This window comes from Mizuhopecten yessoensis, unplaced genomic scaffold (genome assembly GCF_002113885.1).
Source record: "Mizuhopecten yessoensis strain PY_sf001 unplaced genomic scaffold, ASM211388v2 scaffold716309, whole genome shotgun sequence".
Taxonomy (NCBI): domain Eukaryota; kingdom Metazoa; phylum Mollusca; class Bivalvia; order Pectinida; family Pectinidae; genus Mizuhopecten; species Mizuhopecten yessoensis.
The window spans coordinates 17,544-35,478 of NW_018480052.1; the positions used below are offsets into that span (position 1 = coordinate 17,544).

The 17,935-nt window shown below is 38.0% G+C and overlaps 1 protein-coding gene across 3 annotated transcripts in view; it reads left to right on the forward strand.

Annotated features, from left to right (window-relative positions):
- Window positions 1-17,935, forward strand: part of LOC110442884 (voltage-dependent L-type calcium channel subunit beta-1-like) — a 99,351-nt gene that overhangs the window by 14,243 nt on the left and 67,173 nt on the right. Inside the window, exon 1 of one of the 3 annotated variants that reach the window (XM_021486742.1) lies at window positions 13,069-13,426. The exons of 1 other annotated variant lie outside the window; for it this stretch is intronic. In XM_021486742.1, coding sequence (XP_021342417.1) covers window positions 13,406-13,426 — 21 coding nt within the window. In that variant the 5' untranslated portion in view covers window positions 13,069-13,405. Of the gene's footprint in view, window positions 1-13,068; window positions 13,427-16,027; window positions 16,608-17,935 lie in introns of those variants that run through there. One more of the 3 variants, XM_021486738.1, reaches the window with a different exon arrangement.

Genomic DNA, 17,935 nt, shown 5'->3' on the forward strand with positions numbered 1-17,935 from the left:
CAGGGGGTGGTGTAGTGATAGTGGTACTACAGGGTACCATCCAGTGCTAGGACTACAGACAGGGGGTGGTGTAGTGATAGTGGTACTACAGGGTACCATCCAATGCTAGGACTACAGACAGGGGGTGGTGTACTGATAGTGGTACTACAGAGTACCATCCCGTGCTAGGACTACAGACAGGGGGAGGTGTACTGATAGAGGTACTACAGTGTACTATCCAGTGCTAGGACTACAGACAGGGGGAGGTGTACTGATAGAGGTACTACAGTGTACTATCCAGTGCTAGGACTACAGACAGGGGGAGGTGTACTGATAGAGGTACTACAGTGTACTATCCAGTGCTAGGACTACAGACAGGGGGTGGGGTAGTGATAGTGGTACTACAGGGTACCATCCAGTGCTAGGACTACAGACAGGGGGTGGTGCTGCAGTATGTGATACTGTTGTCTTTACTGTTAGTGTACATTTGTTTAGTATTGGTATACTCAGTGATAATTAACCAGTAGCACACAGTCTTACTTATGTGGATACAATGTACATACCATGGGCAACATACTATAGGGAGAGAGCTACAGTACAGTGCTGTGTAACATTGGGTAAAAGTTTCCAATCCATAAACACTCAGTCATCATCTGCAAGTATTCCCCTTCATATTCATGAAATTCTATACTGTAGGTATTTTCTTAGTATTGTACACGTCATCGGGTCCTGTAATCAACGCGGTGTACAAGTATCGAATGCAGCAGTGCTAGAATGTATTGTTTCCCCGACAGCAATGCTGCAATATATTGTCTCCAGAGAACTCTGCTGCAGATGTTGATTTGAAGCCCTGAAGCTGGGCTGCCCAATAATGCAGGGTTTAGATACTGGTGTTGATTGAGTAATATTGGCAGAGTTTGAAGCTACACGACCACTACTTGGGTCATACAACTGTGCATGTGTCGGCACCAACACAGGGAACTGGGTCTGCTGTATGACTAGAGTGAAGAAGCCCAGGCCATCAGTGTGCTCTCCTAGTGCAGAAGCACTAGTGGCACAATTATTGGACACAGACAGAACTTGGTGACAGACTAGGATACCACATTCATCTGAATAAAGCCAGATAGCCTGATTTAAGCGCATTAAAAAAAATATACCCATGCATGCCATATTGTTTTGCGTATTAACCCATGTAATATGACCTATCAGCCCTGATTGGTTGTAAATTTCAAGTGTGACGTCACATCTAGGACAAGTACATGACGTCACAGACTTACGCACTGGAGTTACATGAAAATTGTTTTACACGAATATTAATGCCTTAAATTTTGATTATGTGTGAATTGGATCTTGCACTCGTTTTCCTTTCATATGAGATTTATGAAACTCGTCACAAATTTTTCATTTTAGCTCACCAGAGGCTCGCTAAATTGAAACATTCTTAGACTCGTTTCATAAATCTTATATGAAATGGAAACTCATGTAAGATCCTATATATCTTATGAAGCCAGAGAGCTCGCTTGCTTGTCAAGGTGCAAAACAGTAAAACTTATGTGTTCGTCTGAAAGCGATTGGACATATCTGTTAGTCTGAATAAAGCTTGTATATTGAGGTGCAAATTATCAACACACTTGCATGTATGTCTATAAGCAGGCTGAATGATCAGACATGCTGATTTGCTGAAAAGTTACTGGTGTCTTAGAAAACTGCTGTAGAGTTAGAGTCTCGTCCAACAACAATCTGATTCAAATTTGGAAGTTTGTTTATATCACATAATTGCAGTGATCAGGATTATCAATTGAAATGTGATGATCCCAATGGTCAGTCTAAATGTTGTAATAGGGTCCAATGGTCAGTCTAAATGTTGTAATAGGGTCCACTGGTCAGTCTAAATGTTGTAATAGGGTCCAATGGTCAGTCTGAAAAAAAAACAAAAAAACTTTGTCCTAATTTTCAGTCTTAAAGTTATTAATGGGGCCTTTAATGATCAGTCTGAAAAATATGAAATATGGTCTAATGGTAAGTCTTACATTTGTATTTGGGTCTAATGGCTGGTCTGAATATTTTGACAGGACTTGATGAAACTGTGAAGGACCTAATGGTCAGTCTGAAACTTAATGGGTCCTATAATGGTCAATCTATAAATTGTAATAGGACCTAACAGTCTGTCTGAAAATTATGATAGGACCTATAATGGATGGTCAGTCTTTGAATGGTCAAATGTCCATAATTTAGTTAGTCTCGAGTTTCTCTGTAAAATTGTTAATGGAATGGCTTATATACAGTGTTTTTTATAGCGAATAAAATATCAAGTTTCATGAAGATTTTAATTTGCTATATTTATTGCCTTCTGATTAAGAATGACTTAAAAAATTTGACTATTTATGTAGCTATGCAAAGTTTCATATTCAGGAATTTGTTTAAAAAATAAATGTGTAGTTTGACCAATTGAATTCAAAACACTCTACAGTATCTTGAAACTATCAAACCTAAATTTGCAATACTCAAATATATTTAAAAATATGTCTCAAACAATGATTGATATTTGGTAAGACAAAGATGTAAATGGGAAAACTTTGATGGGAATAAAAAGGGAAGTGAGCTGCATTGATTTTGTTGGAGAGCTTTGACAGCCTGCCAACCTTAATTAACACCTCCAGTCCATGTGTCTGGGCTGTGTAGGCTGTAAGTTTGGCACCAAATCAAACAGAGTACAGCAGGACATGTGAGACTGTGATGTGTGGAGAATAGCCCCTCCCCCCCCCCCCCACATACACACACACACACACACACACACCAAAGTTGGGCAGGGAGGGTACACTGCTCGTCCCCGTCCATCTGTCTGTCCTCCTCTGTCCGTAGACAAAATTTGTCCAGCTATGCATTTATTCCTTTTTTTAATAGATTGAAACTTTTTGGTAGTTGCAGTACCATATATAGTTGCATTGTGCCTCATAAAATAATTTTGCGTTTTGGACCTTTTTAAGAGAGTTGTGTCCCTTAATGTAAAATATTATTATTACCAAACTTTGTTCGGCAATGCAATTATTCCTTTTTCGATAGATTTGTTTGAATTTGTTTGTGTAGTTGAAGTACCATATATAGTTGTGCCTCATGAAATAATTTTGTGTTTCTGACCTTTTTAAGAGAGCTATACCCCATTACATAAAACAATTGGCAAAACTTTATTCAGCTATGCAATTGCTCATTTTTCAATAGATTTCTTTGATTTTTTTGTGTGTATTGTCAGTACAATGCAGAGGTGCCAACCCTTCCTCTTTTGGCCTAATTCTTACAATTTCAACATAAAAAACATGCCTTACAATTTTGCCTATTCACTGTATGATTTTGTCTTATTTCTGCTGAATCTGGAAATTTTTGCCCGTTTTCGCATTGTGTCACTATAATATCCTGATCACAATCTCCTGGGTGTTTTGAATAAGCCTAGAAACTGAAGCATATATGTGACTGTGATCACACTTCCTCTTTCTTTGCGAGATGGCAAATAATGTGGTCTCGATGATGGAGATAAAATTGATAGTGCAGGTAGCCCAACCCCAAAAAATCAAAAAGCAATGGGACCAAAAATTTAAATCAGAATGCAGAGAATGACATTTCCATTGTCATTATACAATTCATGTGTATGTGGGCCGGGGGGGTATACTTGTTGACCCCCTCTGTGACGGCTCTAGTTTGACACTGATGTGTGGCAATTAGTTTGACACAGTGATGTGCAGTAAATAGCTTTATCACATAATGTACTGTGTTATCCAGTAAATATACCCATGTCATATTTTTTGCGTATTAACCCATGTAATATGGCCTATCAGCTCTGTGATTGGTTGTAAGTTTCAATTGTTTCAATTGTGACGTCACGCCTAGGACAAGTACATGACGTCACAGACTTACCCACTGGAGTCATAATGGCGGATTTTTACATTTCAAGGTTGCATGAAAATTGTCGTTTTACACGAATAAATGCCACAAATCTTGATTATGTGATAAAAAGGATCTTACACTCGTTTTCATTACAGATGATTTATGAAACTTTAGCTCGCCAGAGGCTTGTTAAATTGAAATATTCTTAGACTCATTTCATAAATCTCATATGAAATGGAAACTCATGTAAGATCCTATGTTTATGAGAGTGACGTTGACATATTACTATACACATATTTTCTACGAAAAGTTGGTACAGTTGAAGTAATTAGTTGCCTAATGACGTAGTTAGTTTAGAACCCAGATGTTGTTCACACGTTTGTCCATTATAAGAACGACAAATCCAGTATGCAAAATCATGCAAATGACTTCATGGCTATTTACGATGTCCAGACTGTGATGGACAATGTATGTTTAGTCCTGTCAAAGTTTGCACATCCTTTCTGTATATATAAGTCTGCAGTAATGGTGGTCACCCCCAAATCTACACGAAATTATCAAGGGAGTTTGCTTATTCTTGAAGCATATATACATATACATAAAGTATGAACTGGTTCTTAGTTTTCCTAGAATAATACCTGTAAAAGCTATGCTTACATTCTTGTATCCTAATGATGGTTAAAATAATTGATACGGGCCGATTTTATATTCAGTCTTTGTCAATATATAGCTATAATTTTACGTTTTGAAAAAAAACTTTTGGTAGTTTATATTGTCTTTTAAAATATTTTTTGAAAAATGAAACAGGAAAATTCTCCTGTACAGTGGTTGTGCTTAGTAGAATGGCACACTATTTTATTAGTAATTGGTTCTGTTTAGGGATAAATATTTCTAATGTATTGGTGGACGATTTTGTACCTATACCCTCCCAAGTTATCCAGGTAATGCTGTATACATGAAATCAGTATTATGCATGTTGTACTAATTTTCTGTGTCCGAAGTATTGATATATTAGAGTTCACCGTGGAACACAACCAACTGAAGAAATCAGTTTCACCTATAAAATGAAATATTATATTTGATTTAAAATTGAATACCATTTAACACAATTGTACTAGGATGACAAATTTTGATCCAGTTTTAATTTCACCAAAAGAAATAAAGCATTTGAATTTATTTTTTTGAGAATGCTCAATGTGAAGAAAATCTTGACGCAGGCATTGTACAGTAATAGCCGATTATAGTTTGAATGGAAATTAAAAAATCTGTTTACATATTATAAATGATTATAATTACTTTTGCATTTCTTCAGGCAGCAGAATATTTTATTTGAATTCAGAGACATTCACCTTTGTTGGTCATGATATTAACAAAATACTATCAGTTTAAGAAAGAAAATACAAAATTAGTTCATTTTAACTTGCAATATTGTGTATATTCCTTTGATTTATACAAAGGTCTTATCACCCACACTGCCTATCAGGGGTTTCCTTGGTGACCACAAGATAAGTTATAGTAAAGTCTTCTGTTTGTTTTGACATTGACAAAAATCTGATTACTGGCAAGAAATGGAAAAAGAAATTTTGGGAAGTTATTACACACAACCTTGATTAAACATATATACTTATCATATACTTGGTGATACAATTGTGGCCGTCTGGTCCGCCGGACACGACGCCTGAGGACGCTCGGTCGGTGTAAAACAAGGATATGATGTGACTTTGCATGGAGTCGCTGGTCGGCCATGTTGTTGTCGGAGTGTCAGCGCTGCACGGTTAATTAGCGGTGTGTATAGATAGGGGGTAGCATCCCTGGCCATGGGGACATGTGTTTGTTATTACATTGGACACATATATACTGTGTATATATATACTTCTTCTTCTTCTACTCCTGTAATGATTATTCATGTATTTATCTAGTTTTTGGCTCAGATGCAGTTTTGATAAACCAAAGGTTATGAGTATTTGAATGTATATATACCATGTACATTAATGTGATTTGTTTTAGACTACATAGTATATTTTGGTATTTAATGCTATTTTATACTGTACCTGTTATACTCGCCTGATAAAAAGTTTTCAAATACTTCTAAATACACATTGAAAATATCTTCCAGATATTGTGATACATATCCTATCCCAGCATCACTCACAATACACCCCCCTACTTCATTGTGAAGCGAACACAATTTTCATCGTTTCAGAGGCGGCCAAGAGCAAAATATTCGTTTCAGATCACAATTATACAGTTAACTTTGTGTTATATGATAAAAAGAATCTGTTATTCGTTTCCCTTCATACATGAAAAATCCAAAACTTGAATCTTAAATCTAATACGAAACTTGTGACAGATCCTGTATATACTGCATATGACCGAATATGATTGGTAAGTGACAGAAAACAAGGCAAGAATTCAATTTGAAGTCTTCGAATATTAGATGTAATGTAATTAGAAAAATAGATTTACATGTATTTATACACTTAAGTTTGCATGTTTAGCTGTTAAAATGACTCCAGGACATTTACTACAGTTTATAAGTTCTAGTTTTCAATGTTTTCTGATTGGACCTTGATTGTAGTTCGAAACAGCGAGAAATTTGATTCATTAAATCTCAATTCATAAATGGAATATTAGCAGTTTTATATAAGGAAAAAAATCCCGACTTTGCTATAGGTTTGACTCATCAAGAAATTAGAATCCTCAAAATTCAATTAATGGAAGTTGGGCTGTAAACAGATCAATAGACTAACTCCCATCTCTAGAATATTGGAATTATTTTGATTTTTTGTTGTTGATTATTTTGATGTCTGATTCTAGTTCTCAAGCTAATAGCTGGAAAATTCTTCATAAAAAGTTAGCCGCTGGTAGCCAGTCTAACAGATCAAGTGAAAGGTCATTACTGTACTCGGAAGATTTTTGTTTTTGTCCAACATAATAAATAGGACATTAATTATAACAAGCTTATAAATATTATCTAATGCTGGAAGAAATAATCTTTTATTCACTTCACTGTTTTGTATTGCTGGATCTGTTGCCAAAATATCTAGATGAAATATAGGTAACATAGTTAAAACCCAGACAGTCTAGTTTTTCTCCTCGCTATAGAGATATATGTGCTGACCTATTAGATTTTTGACTGCCTCATTGATCAGGACAAGTCCCATAAGTGCTTCCTGAAAAAACACAGAAATATTCTAATTCCATGGAGGTAGAAATTAAAGGCATATATATTTATCACATACCTGTTGATTCTTGTTATAGTAATACAAGCAATTTTCAGACCATGAAATACAACGTTCTGTAATGCACATGTGCAATACGGAATGTTGTATTTACCTACTAGCCGAAACTGTTTTTATGGGAATCCTCTTGTCATGGCGAACTGAAATGTTCCCGGTATTGGCAAACAATGTCAAAGTTTATGAAATCTTTGTATCGATCTCTACCAAATATGTGATAAGAGCAAGACCACACACTAGTGTTTTTCAAACAAATCAGAAAGCACTCATTTATTGTGCGGACATATATATTCATCCACGCAATAATCTCGAGCTTTCTGATTTGTTAGAAAGGTATGTACCAGTGGGAATGTTAATTAACACAAATTAAGGTAAAGAGTGCCAACTACTTTACTCATTCACCCCCAAAGACACATTTGAACCCTTTCAATTCAAAGGTTGGAATTGTTTATTATGAAATTTCAAGGGTGAATGAGTTAAACTGAATTATTATCATTGCTGTCACTGTGAATCGCTTGCTTATATCCTTTTCAAAAACAATATACCATACAAATCACTGCCAGTATATGATGATCCTCATTTGCCACCTCATGATCACTGCCAGTATGATGTTCCTCATTTGCTACCTCATGATCACTGCCAGTATGATGATCCTCATTTGCCACCTCATGATCACTGCCAGTATGATGTTCCTCATTTGCCACCTCATGATCACTGCCAGTATGATGATCCTCATTTGCCACCTCATGATCACTGCCAGTATGATGTTCCTCATTTGCCACCTCATGATCACTGCCAGTATGATGATCCTCATTTGCCACCTCATGATCACTGCCAGTATGATGTTCCTCATTTGCCACCTCATGATCACTGCCAGTATGATGATCCTCATTTGCCACCTCATGATCACTGCCAGTATGATGTTCCTCATTTGCCACCTCATGATCACTGCCAGTATGATGATCCTCATTTGCCACCTCATGATCACTGCCAGTATGATGTTCCTCATTTGCCACCTCATGATCACTGCCAGTATGATGATCCTCATTTGCCACCTCATGATCACTGCCAGTATGATGTTCCTCATTTGCCACCTCATGATCACTGCCAGTATGATGATCCTCATTTGCCACCTCATGATCACTGCCAGTATGATGTTCCTCATTTGCCACCTCATGATCACTGCCAGTATGATGATCCTCATTTGCCACCTCATGATCACTGCCAGTATGATGTTCCTCATTTGCTACCTCATGATCACTGCCAGTATGATGATCCTCATTTGCCACCTCATGATCACTGCCAGTATGATGTTCCTCATTTGCCACCCCATGATCACTGCCAGTATGATGATCCTTATTTGCCACCTCATGATCACTGCCAGTATGATGATCCTCATTTGCCACCTCATGATCACTGCCAGTATGATGTTCCTCATTTGCCACCTCATGATCACTGCCAGTATGATGATCCTCATTTGCCACCTCATGATCACTGCCAGTATGATGTTCCTCATTTGCCACCTCATGATCACTGCCAGTATGATGATCCTCATTTGCCACCTCATGATCACTGCCAGTATGATGTTCCTCATTTGCCACCTCATGATCACTGCCAGTATGATGATCCTCATTTGCCACCTCATGATCACTGCCAGTATGATGTTCCTCATTTGCCACCTCATGATCACTGCCAGTATGATGATCCTCATTTGCCACCTCATGATCACTGCCAGTATGATGTTCCTCATTTGCCACCTCATGATCACTGCCAGTATGATGATCCTCATTTGCCACCTCATGATCACTGCCAGTATGATGTTCCTCATTTGCCACCTCATGATCACTGCCAGTATGATGATCCTCATTTGCCACCTCATGATCACTGCCAGTATGATGTTCCTCATTTGCCACCTCATGATCACTGCCAGTATGATGATCCTCATTTGCCACCTCATGATCACTGCCAGTATGATGTTCCTCATTTGCCACCTCATGATCACTGCCAGTATGATGATCCTCATTTGCCACCTCATGATCACTGCCAGTATGATGTTCCTCATTTGCCACCTCATGATCACTGCCAGTATGATGATCCTCATTTGCCACCTCATGATCACTGCCAGTATGATGTTCCTCATTTGCCACCTCATGATCACTGCCAGTATGATGATCCTCATTTGCCACCTCATGATCACTGCCAGTATGATGTTCCTCATTTGCCACCTCATGATCACTGCCAGTATGATGATCCTCATTTGCCACCTCATGATCACTGCCAGTATGATGTTCCTCATTTGCCACCTCATGATCACTGCCAGTATGATGATCCTCATTTGCCACCTCATGATCACTGCCAGTATGATGTTCCTCATTTGCCACCTCATGATCACTGCCAGTATGATGATCCTCATTTGCCACCTCATGATCACTGCCAGTATGATGTTCCTCATTTGCTACCTCATGATCACTGCCAGTATGATGATCCTCATTTGCCACCTCATGATCACTGCCAGTATGATGTTCCTCATTTGCCACCCCATGATCACTGCCAGTATGATGATCCTTATTTGCCACCTCATGATCACTGCCAGTATGATGTTCCTCATTTGCTACCTCATGATCACTGCCAGTATGATGTTCCTCATTTGCCACCTCATGATCACTGCCAGTATGATGTTCCTCATTTGCCACCCCATGATCACTGCCAGTATGATGATCCTTATTTGCCACCTCATGATCACTGCCAGTATGATGTTCCTCATTTGCTACCTCATGATCACTGCCAGTATGATGTTCCTCATTTGCTACCTCATGATCACTGCCAGTATGATGATCCTCATTTTTCCACCTCATGATCATTGCCAGTATGATGATCCTCATTTTTCCACCTCATGATCACTGCCAGTATGATGATCCTCATTTTTCCACCTAATGATCACTGCCAGTATGATGATCCTTATCTCTCAATCAGCTGCCAACATATTTCAAGGCCTGCTTCCCTTTCAATTTCTATAAAAAACTTCTTTGATATATACATATCTGTCCCTTTATAATGCCAAAATTTAACAGGAGAACAATTGGCAGTATAGCAAGGTTCTAGTGTATTCTTATATTATCATCTCAATCTTATATGCTAGACTCTTTGCCAGAATAGAGAAATGCCTTATATAAGTATACCCAGATGTTCCTTACTGGTGTTATGAAATGCTGACCAGTATTAGTTTTGATCGTCTTTTTGTTTGGGCATTTTCCCAAAAGTAAACAGTACTTAACTACTACTGTGCCCCTGAGCTGATGTATAGGGAAAGGACCTGTACGATCAGAATGTCCCTTAGATACGTCAAACCTGTTATCATAAGAACGGCTAATTTCATCAACAGTAGTAAAGGTGTTGGGAGTAATCTCTGGAGAAGATATTAATTTTCTCTGTGGGTCAGTATTTTCGCACCCAGGTATATAACGATTGCATACGTATTGTCATATTTTTTTTTTAATGGGCATCGAGGGCGACTGCTGGAGGAGGGATATTAATAATTACTGCCAGACACAATGAGGCTGGGCAGGTAATGTACCTGTATTACAGGTAGAACCTTGTTTATAACTCCACCTTGCTAACCAAAAGTTGTGTTCCATATCAATTTTGTTTGTTAATTAAAGTTTGAAATAGATACTGTTAACCTGTATAAAAGCATGAAACCAAATTGTTCCATGATATGATATCGAGGCATGCTGGGGAATAAACAGTATTTGAAAATAGCTGGGTTTTATTTATGTCAACATATTGTTCAAAATATGCTTTTCGGTCCTTATATAATATTGAAAACAACAAAGAAAAATCTGGTGAATAAGTTGCAAAATATTTCCTTTGTGGCAAAAAAAATGCTGTACTTCTATTTTAACTCATTCAACCCCACATTTTTAAACTGGACTTGCCCAATTTTTTGATATGGTAAGGTTCAAATTTGACTTTAGGGGTGAGTGGGTTAAGACTGCAAGTTGGGATTTTCTGACTAGTAATTAAAACTTAAAACAGTATGCAAGTGCTTTGTTTCTGTTGTAAAACCCTGAATTACTTACCGTAATTGTTTTAAAAACATCATTTCCCTTTTAAAAGGCAGAGAGTAGTGTGTGGATTGATATTAAGTATACAGTTTCAGTTTTGAATTCCTTTTCAAGTGTATTGAACCCTCAAACAAGAGGCAACAAATACAATCCTCGTTCTCCTGTCGGAACTTTAAACTCGGCTAACAAATGAGAGAACCATTGTTCTATTATACAGTTCCTACAGGTTTGCTTAAGACAAGGAATAAAACTTTCCAACAGAAAAATTGTATACAATTGTTGCACTAAAAGCATGAAAAAGTATCCAAGTCTGGTGCTAAAGACAAATTATCCAAGTGGTCATCAAAACAATTTATCCAAGTCTGGTGCTTAAGACAAATTATCCAAGTCTGTTGCTGAAGACAAACTATCCAAGTCTGATGCTAAAGACAAGTTATCTAAGTTTGTGCTAAAGATAAAGTTCAAAGTGTAGGGCTGAATGAAGACAAAGTATTAAAATCCAGTCCATAAGACAAATTATCCAAGTCTGTAGCTGAAGACAAACTATCCAAGTCTGCTACTAAAGACAAGTTATCTAAGTTTGTGCTAAAGATAAAGGTCAAAGTGAAGGGCTGAATGAAGACAAAGTATTAAAATCCAGTACATAAGACAAAGTGTCCAAGTTTGGTGCTGGCCAGTTACATCATATACAGTGTAACGAAAAGCTATCCAGTTCTATTTTATTGAATAGGGCGGCCAGGCCAGTTATGGATATGGAACTATCCTATAGCAGGTTGAATAACTCGGGAGCTACTTATTGACTGGAAAGCTACCCTACAAAGACAAGAAAGCTATATACTACCCTACAATAGGAAGACTATAGCCAGTTATAGACAAGAAGCTACCCTACAGTCAGTAAGAAGAATATAGCCAGTTATAGACAAGACGCTACCCTACAGTCAGTAAGGAGCCTATAGCCAGTTATAGACAAGCAGCTACCCTACAGTCAGTAAGGAGCCTATAGCCAGTTATAGACAAGCAGCTACCCTACAGTCAGTAAGGAGCCTATAGCCAGTTATAGACAAGACGCTACCCTACAGTCAGTAAGGAGACCATAGCTAGTTATAGACAAGAAGCTACCCCACAGTCAGTAAGGAGACTCTAGCCAGTTATAGACAAGAAGTTACCCTACAGTCAGTAAGGAGCCTATAGCCAGTTATAGACAAGAAGTTACCCTACAGTCAGTAAGGAGACTATCTAGTTATAGACAAGAAGCTACCCTACAGTTAGTAAGGAGACTATAGCCAGTAATAGACAAGAAGCTTCCCTACAGTCAGTAAGGAGACCATAGCTAGTTATAGACAAGAAGCTACCCTACAGTTAGTAAGGAGACTATAGCCAGTAATAGACAAGAAGCTTCCCTACAGTCAGTAAGGAGACTTTTGCCAGTTATAGACAAGAAGCTAACCTACAGTCAGTAAGGAGACTGTAGCCAGTTATAGACAAAAAGCTAACTTACAGTCAGTAAGGAGACTATCTAGTTATAGACAAGAAGCTACCCCACAGGCAGTAAGGAGACTATAGCCAGTTACAGACAAGAAGCTACCCTACAGTTAGTAAGGAGACTATAGCCAGTTATAGACAAGAAGCTACCCCACAGTCAGTAAGGAGACTATCTAGTTATAGACAAGAAGCTACCCTACAGTCAGTAAGGAGACTATAGCCAGTAATAGACAAGAAGCTACCCTACAGTCAGTAAGGAGACTATAACCAGTTATAGACAAGAAGCTACCCCACAGTCAGTAAGGAGACTATAACCAGTTATAGACAAGAAGCTACCCCACAGTCAGTAAGGAGACTATAGCCAGTTATAGACAAGAAGCTACCCTACAGTCAGTAAGGAGACTAGCTAGTTATAGACAAGAAGCTACCTTACGGTCAGTAACTGGCCAGTTTGATATAAACCTTGCTGTGAGTAGGTCTACCCATGTTGATATGGAACAGATATAACTTTCAATGCCACAATGTTTTATAGTGGGCGAGCTGGCCGAGTGATCAGGAATACACGCATGTATACCAGGGAATTAGTTTCAAGTTTGTAGGTAAACTACTCATCTCTAGTACTGTGTGTTGGTGTGTATTTTGAACACACGGTGGAGTACATTCCCAGGGTTAACAGCTGCACTCACTGCATGTGTGCTTACTAGATTGGATTCTGAGTAAACTTACACCATTCCCAGCCAAGAGCAACAGAAGGTTTTCCTGATGAAGCATCAGGCTAGACAGGTAAGAGGTCTCTTACACGCCAGTGTAGGTGGTCGAGACGTTCAGTTTTATATTCAAATGACTTTCTTTTATTGGTAGAGACAAATATAGTAGGGTATAAGTGGTTTTCCTTTTTAACTTTCAAATGAAATCAATAATCTAAAATAATGGGGATGGATTATATAATGATCTATTTTAATGGGGTGGTTTATGAAATTACCTATTTTAATGGAAAGGATTTATAAAATGACCTATTTAAATGAGATGGTTTATATATTTCCTATTTTAATGGGGATGGTTTTTGTCTCGCCGCCCCGAAGTGGAAGCGAGACTTAGGTGTTGCGTTTCTGGTGACGGCGTCAACATTAAGTTTTTGTGTTTAAGTTAGTTTCACTGAAAATATAAGTGCTACACCAACCAAACTTGGACCATAGATGCATCTTAGGTAGTACATCTCAACCCATGCATCAAATGCTGGATGCGGTCCACTTTTTGCATCTCCACCAACATTAAGTTTATGCGTTTAAGTTAGTTTTTCTGATATCTGCATTGATGGTCAAAGCGGGGCATAGGTGAGACATATCAATCTTAATTACCTGTTTTAATGGGGTTTGTTTAGATTATGACCTATTCTTATGGGAATGGTTCCAGTACGTATTCATTTTATTTCGAAATAGACCAATCAAAAAGGAGTTAAAATATGTAAAAACGTTGTATATGGTGTATAATAATGAGTATAAAGTATGAGGGATAGATATGATTGGATTGTAATTAATATTACAGAGATTGAAAGAGAACTCGGGGGTGTTTAATTTGAATTAGTTGTTAATTTGTAAATTAAGTGTGTATATATGGAACCTGTTACGTTGTGTAGAAGTGTCTGGAACCATGAACATTCATCATTATTGATATAAACAAAGCGCCCATCCCTGTCACTCCTTTAGTGTCTGGAGTAAATCATGTACAGTATTTGAATTGTAAAATAAAAATACATATTGATCATGACCGAAACTCCGAGCCTTGTATTTACTACAACTAATTATATAATTTTTAAATCCAATTCCTTATGACTGAAATATTTTATTTTAGATGTTAGAAATTGATTTTTTTTTTGAATGACTGATAATTTAAAACTGCTTATTGTATATAAGTTATAAAGGACACTCATTACAAAAGATGTTTTCGTTGAGTTTGTTCTACAAAGATGTTTTTGTTGAGATTGTTCTACAAAGATGTTTTAAGAGAAATCAACTTGTAGTACTGATATCCTTGATGATGTTAAGTGTAGATAAAATTGTTTGTCTGGGTGTTGTGTTTCAAATCTAAATAGACAACTTTGAATACGATGTCATAAAATAGCTATAAATGATGGAGAAGAGGAGTTCACTCTGAATATATTGTCAACAGGGTTATACATGTACTGATGTCAACATATTCATGGGGGAAAAACGGTGTATAGCAAAATCTGGAAATGTTTTAAAAATACAGCTATAAAAATTTGATAAAATAATAGTGAAAAATACCACAGATTTCAGAAGTAAAGAAATAAAGGTGAACCATTTTGAATCTCATTCCAAAGTTAGGGAAACTCTAGATCTGCAAGTATGTAGTAGCAGGCATTTATACTGATGAGAAAGAAAGTACATTTAAAGTTAAAGTGATTCTCTAAATTTGAAGTTCATAGTTAAAGTAACTCTCTAAATTTGAAGTTCATAGTTAAAGTAACTTTCTAAATAAATTTGAAGTTAATTGTGGTCACTGGCTGTGAAGTTTGATGTAAGATACTTCAAAAATGCATTAAATAACTTCTAAATCTTTAAAGAATTTGACCCACTTTCAAGGTCACACAAATGCAAGTCATGAGATGTGTTAAAGTATCTACGACAAAGCTATTAGACCTGACATCCTGATGTTATCTTATAGTTTGGCTGTACACACTGAACCCCCCCCCCCCTCCCCCCCAAAAAAAAAGAAGAAGAAAAATTGCTTCACTTTCAAAATCTAAATTTAAATTTGTTAAAAACCTAGAGCTCTATCAGAACCACAGGTCCTAAATTCCTTATATGGTTGATGTAGCTTGAAAAGAGTCGTATCAAATATGCTTCCCTGAATCAATAAATGTTTGAGTTGTCTCTTTTGAAATGCTTATAGGAGCATTTCTTATAGCTGAGTCTAGGATGTATTTGATATTTGACAACTTGCATTGATAATAGGAAGCATTTGGACGTGTGTTGAAATGTTCTTACCTGGCCTGTTGAATTGTCTTCAAAGTTTCATGGTTGTTTCAAATTCCTTGTCCAGGATGTCGCTGTTGAGTTGTTCAAGTTTTTTCTGCATCTGAGCTCGAGACGGCCAACAGAACTGGAAGGCATTTGGATTGGCAATATGCAGTAATTATACTGATTAATGGTATTGGCTAACGATTGGCTTACATTGCTGACGTATGACAAGACACAGGTAATCCTTGCCGTCTGCTGTGTTGTGGAACAAGAGACATTTGGCAGACCCCATGTTCTCTGTTTATCCTCACGATACAAGAGGGCCCGGGTAGGGAATCTCATAGTCTTACTCCCCAGGTTCCCTTCATTACAGATAGTAATATCTCACCTATGAGCATACGTTTTCAATTATATGCCGGGGAGATCTACTTGCGTATGGAGGTCCTTGTCTTCAGGAAAGGAGACAGATAGATTAACACTTGATGGGACACAGACTTATTTAATGCACCCGTGTCTCGCCTGCTATGATGAAATATTGTTGATTTTATATTCCGTTGTCCGAGCTGTCGAAATCTCTCAAAATATTTCGGTGCCAAAGAAGAAATTTTATTAGTGCTTATATATTTTTTCGGGATCTGGAATATATCTGTTGTATTTGCTAATTCTGCATGCTGTCCCAGTGGGGGAATTAAGTGTGTGTATATATTTTATATATGAGAAGTAGTGTGTTGGATATCAGCGTCTTGGACTATCATTTACTTGTGATGTGTTTGCGGCCAGTAACGTGAACGTATAGTCCTCTGACTGTCCTGTCCTATTGGTGGTGCTTGCCTGGCATCTCTCCCTACCAATTAGTGAAGCGTTAATTTGAGCCAACCTAAACACTACCTATGTGGGACTATGTCGTTAGTAGCGGCATGGCGAACAACAAGAAGCACGGCAAGAAGTCCAAACTCAAGAATTTCAAGACAGACATTGAATTTGTAAGTGTGATTTCTCATTAGCGTGATGTCTCCTAACTTAATGTTGATGTTGTGTGAGTTTTGAGGAGATTTTGACTTGTAATTTGCAGTCAATACAGTAAATTATTGACCCGGTAGGAGGAACATGTTATACATATTAACATATCTACAAGTTGGATGGTACCAGTGTACCACTAGTGCTACTGTAGTCAGTACTAGGGGGAGCCCATACATTACACCTACTGCTGTGTTATGGCATGCACCATAGGGTACAGCTGTGTGTCACATGTACCGTAGATAGCCTGCTAAACACATGTACAACAGCCTTTATATTGACTTTATTAGCAGCATGAAGTATGAAATATTATTTCTTTTTCAAATCAAATCAGAAATGAGTATTTTCATGTTGTATCTTTTTGAGTCCCAGAATGAATGATAGGCAAACAAATAAGGCAGATTAATATTTCAACGGAATGTTACTCTGGATACAGCAGGTCTTGTTACCTGGATACAGCGGGTCTTGTTACCTGGATACAGCAGGTATTGTTACCTGGTTATAGCGGGTCTTGTTAGCTGGTTATAGCGGGTCTTGTTACCTGGATACAGCAGGTTTTGTTACCTGATTATAGCAGGTCTTGTCACCTGGATACAGCGGGTCTTGTTACCTGGTTACAGCGGGTCTTGTTACCTGGATACAGCAGGTCATGTTACCTGGTTATAGCGGGTCTTGTCACCTGGTTACAGCGGGTTTTGTTACCTGGTTATAGTGGGTCTTGTTACCTGGTTATAGTGGGTCTTGCCACCTGGTTATAGAGGGTCTTGTTACCTGGTTATAGCGGGTCTTGTTACCTGGATACAGCGGGTCTTGTTACCTGGTTATAGCGGGTCTTGTCACCTGGTTACAGCAGGTTTTGTTACCTGGATACAGAGGGTTTGTTACCTGATTATAGCGGGTCTTGTTACCTGGTTATAGCGGGTCTTGTTACCTTGTAATAGCAGGTCTTGTTACCTGGATACAGAGGGTTTGTTACCTGATTATAGCGGGTCTTGTTACCTGGTTATAGCGAGTCTTGTTACCTGGTTATAGTGGGTTTTGTTACCTGTATACAGCAGGTCTTGTCACCTGTATACAGCGGGTTTTGTTATCTGGTTATAGTGGGTCTTGTTACCTGGTTATAGCGGGTCTTGATTCCTGGTTATAGGGGGTCTTGTTACCTGGTTACAGTGGGTCTTGTTACCTGGATACAGCATGTCTTGTTACCTGGTTATAGCGGGTCTTGTCACCTGGTTACAGCGGGTTTTGTTACCTGGTTATAGTGGGTCTTGTTACCTGGTTATAGTGGGTCTTG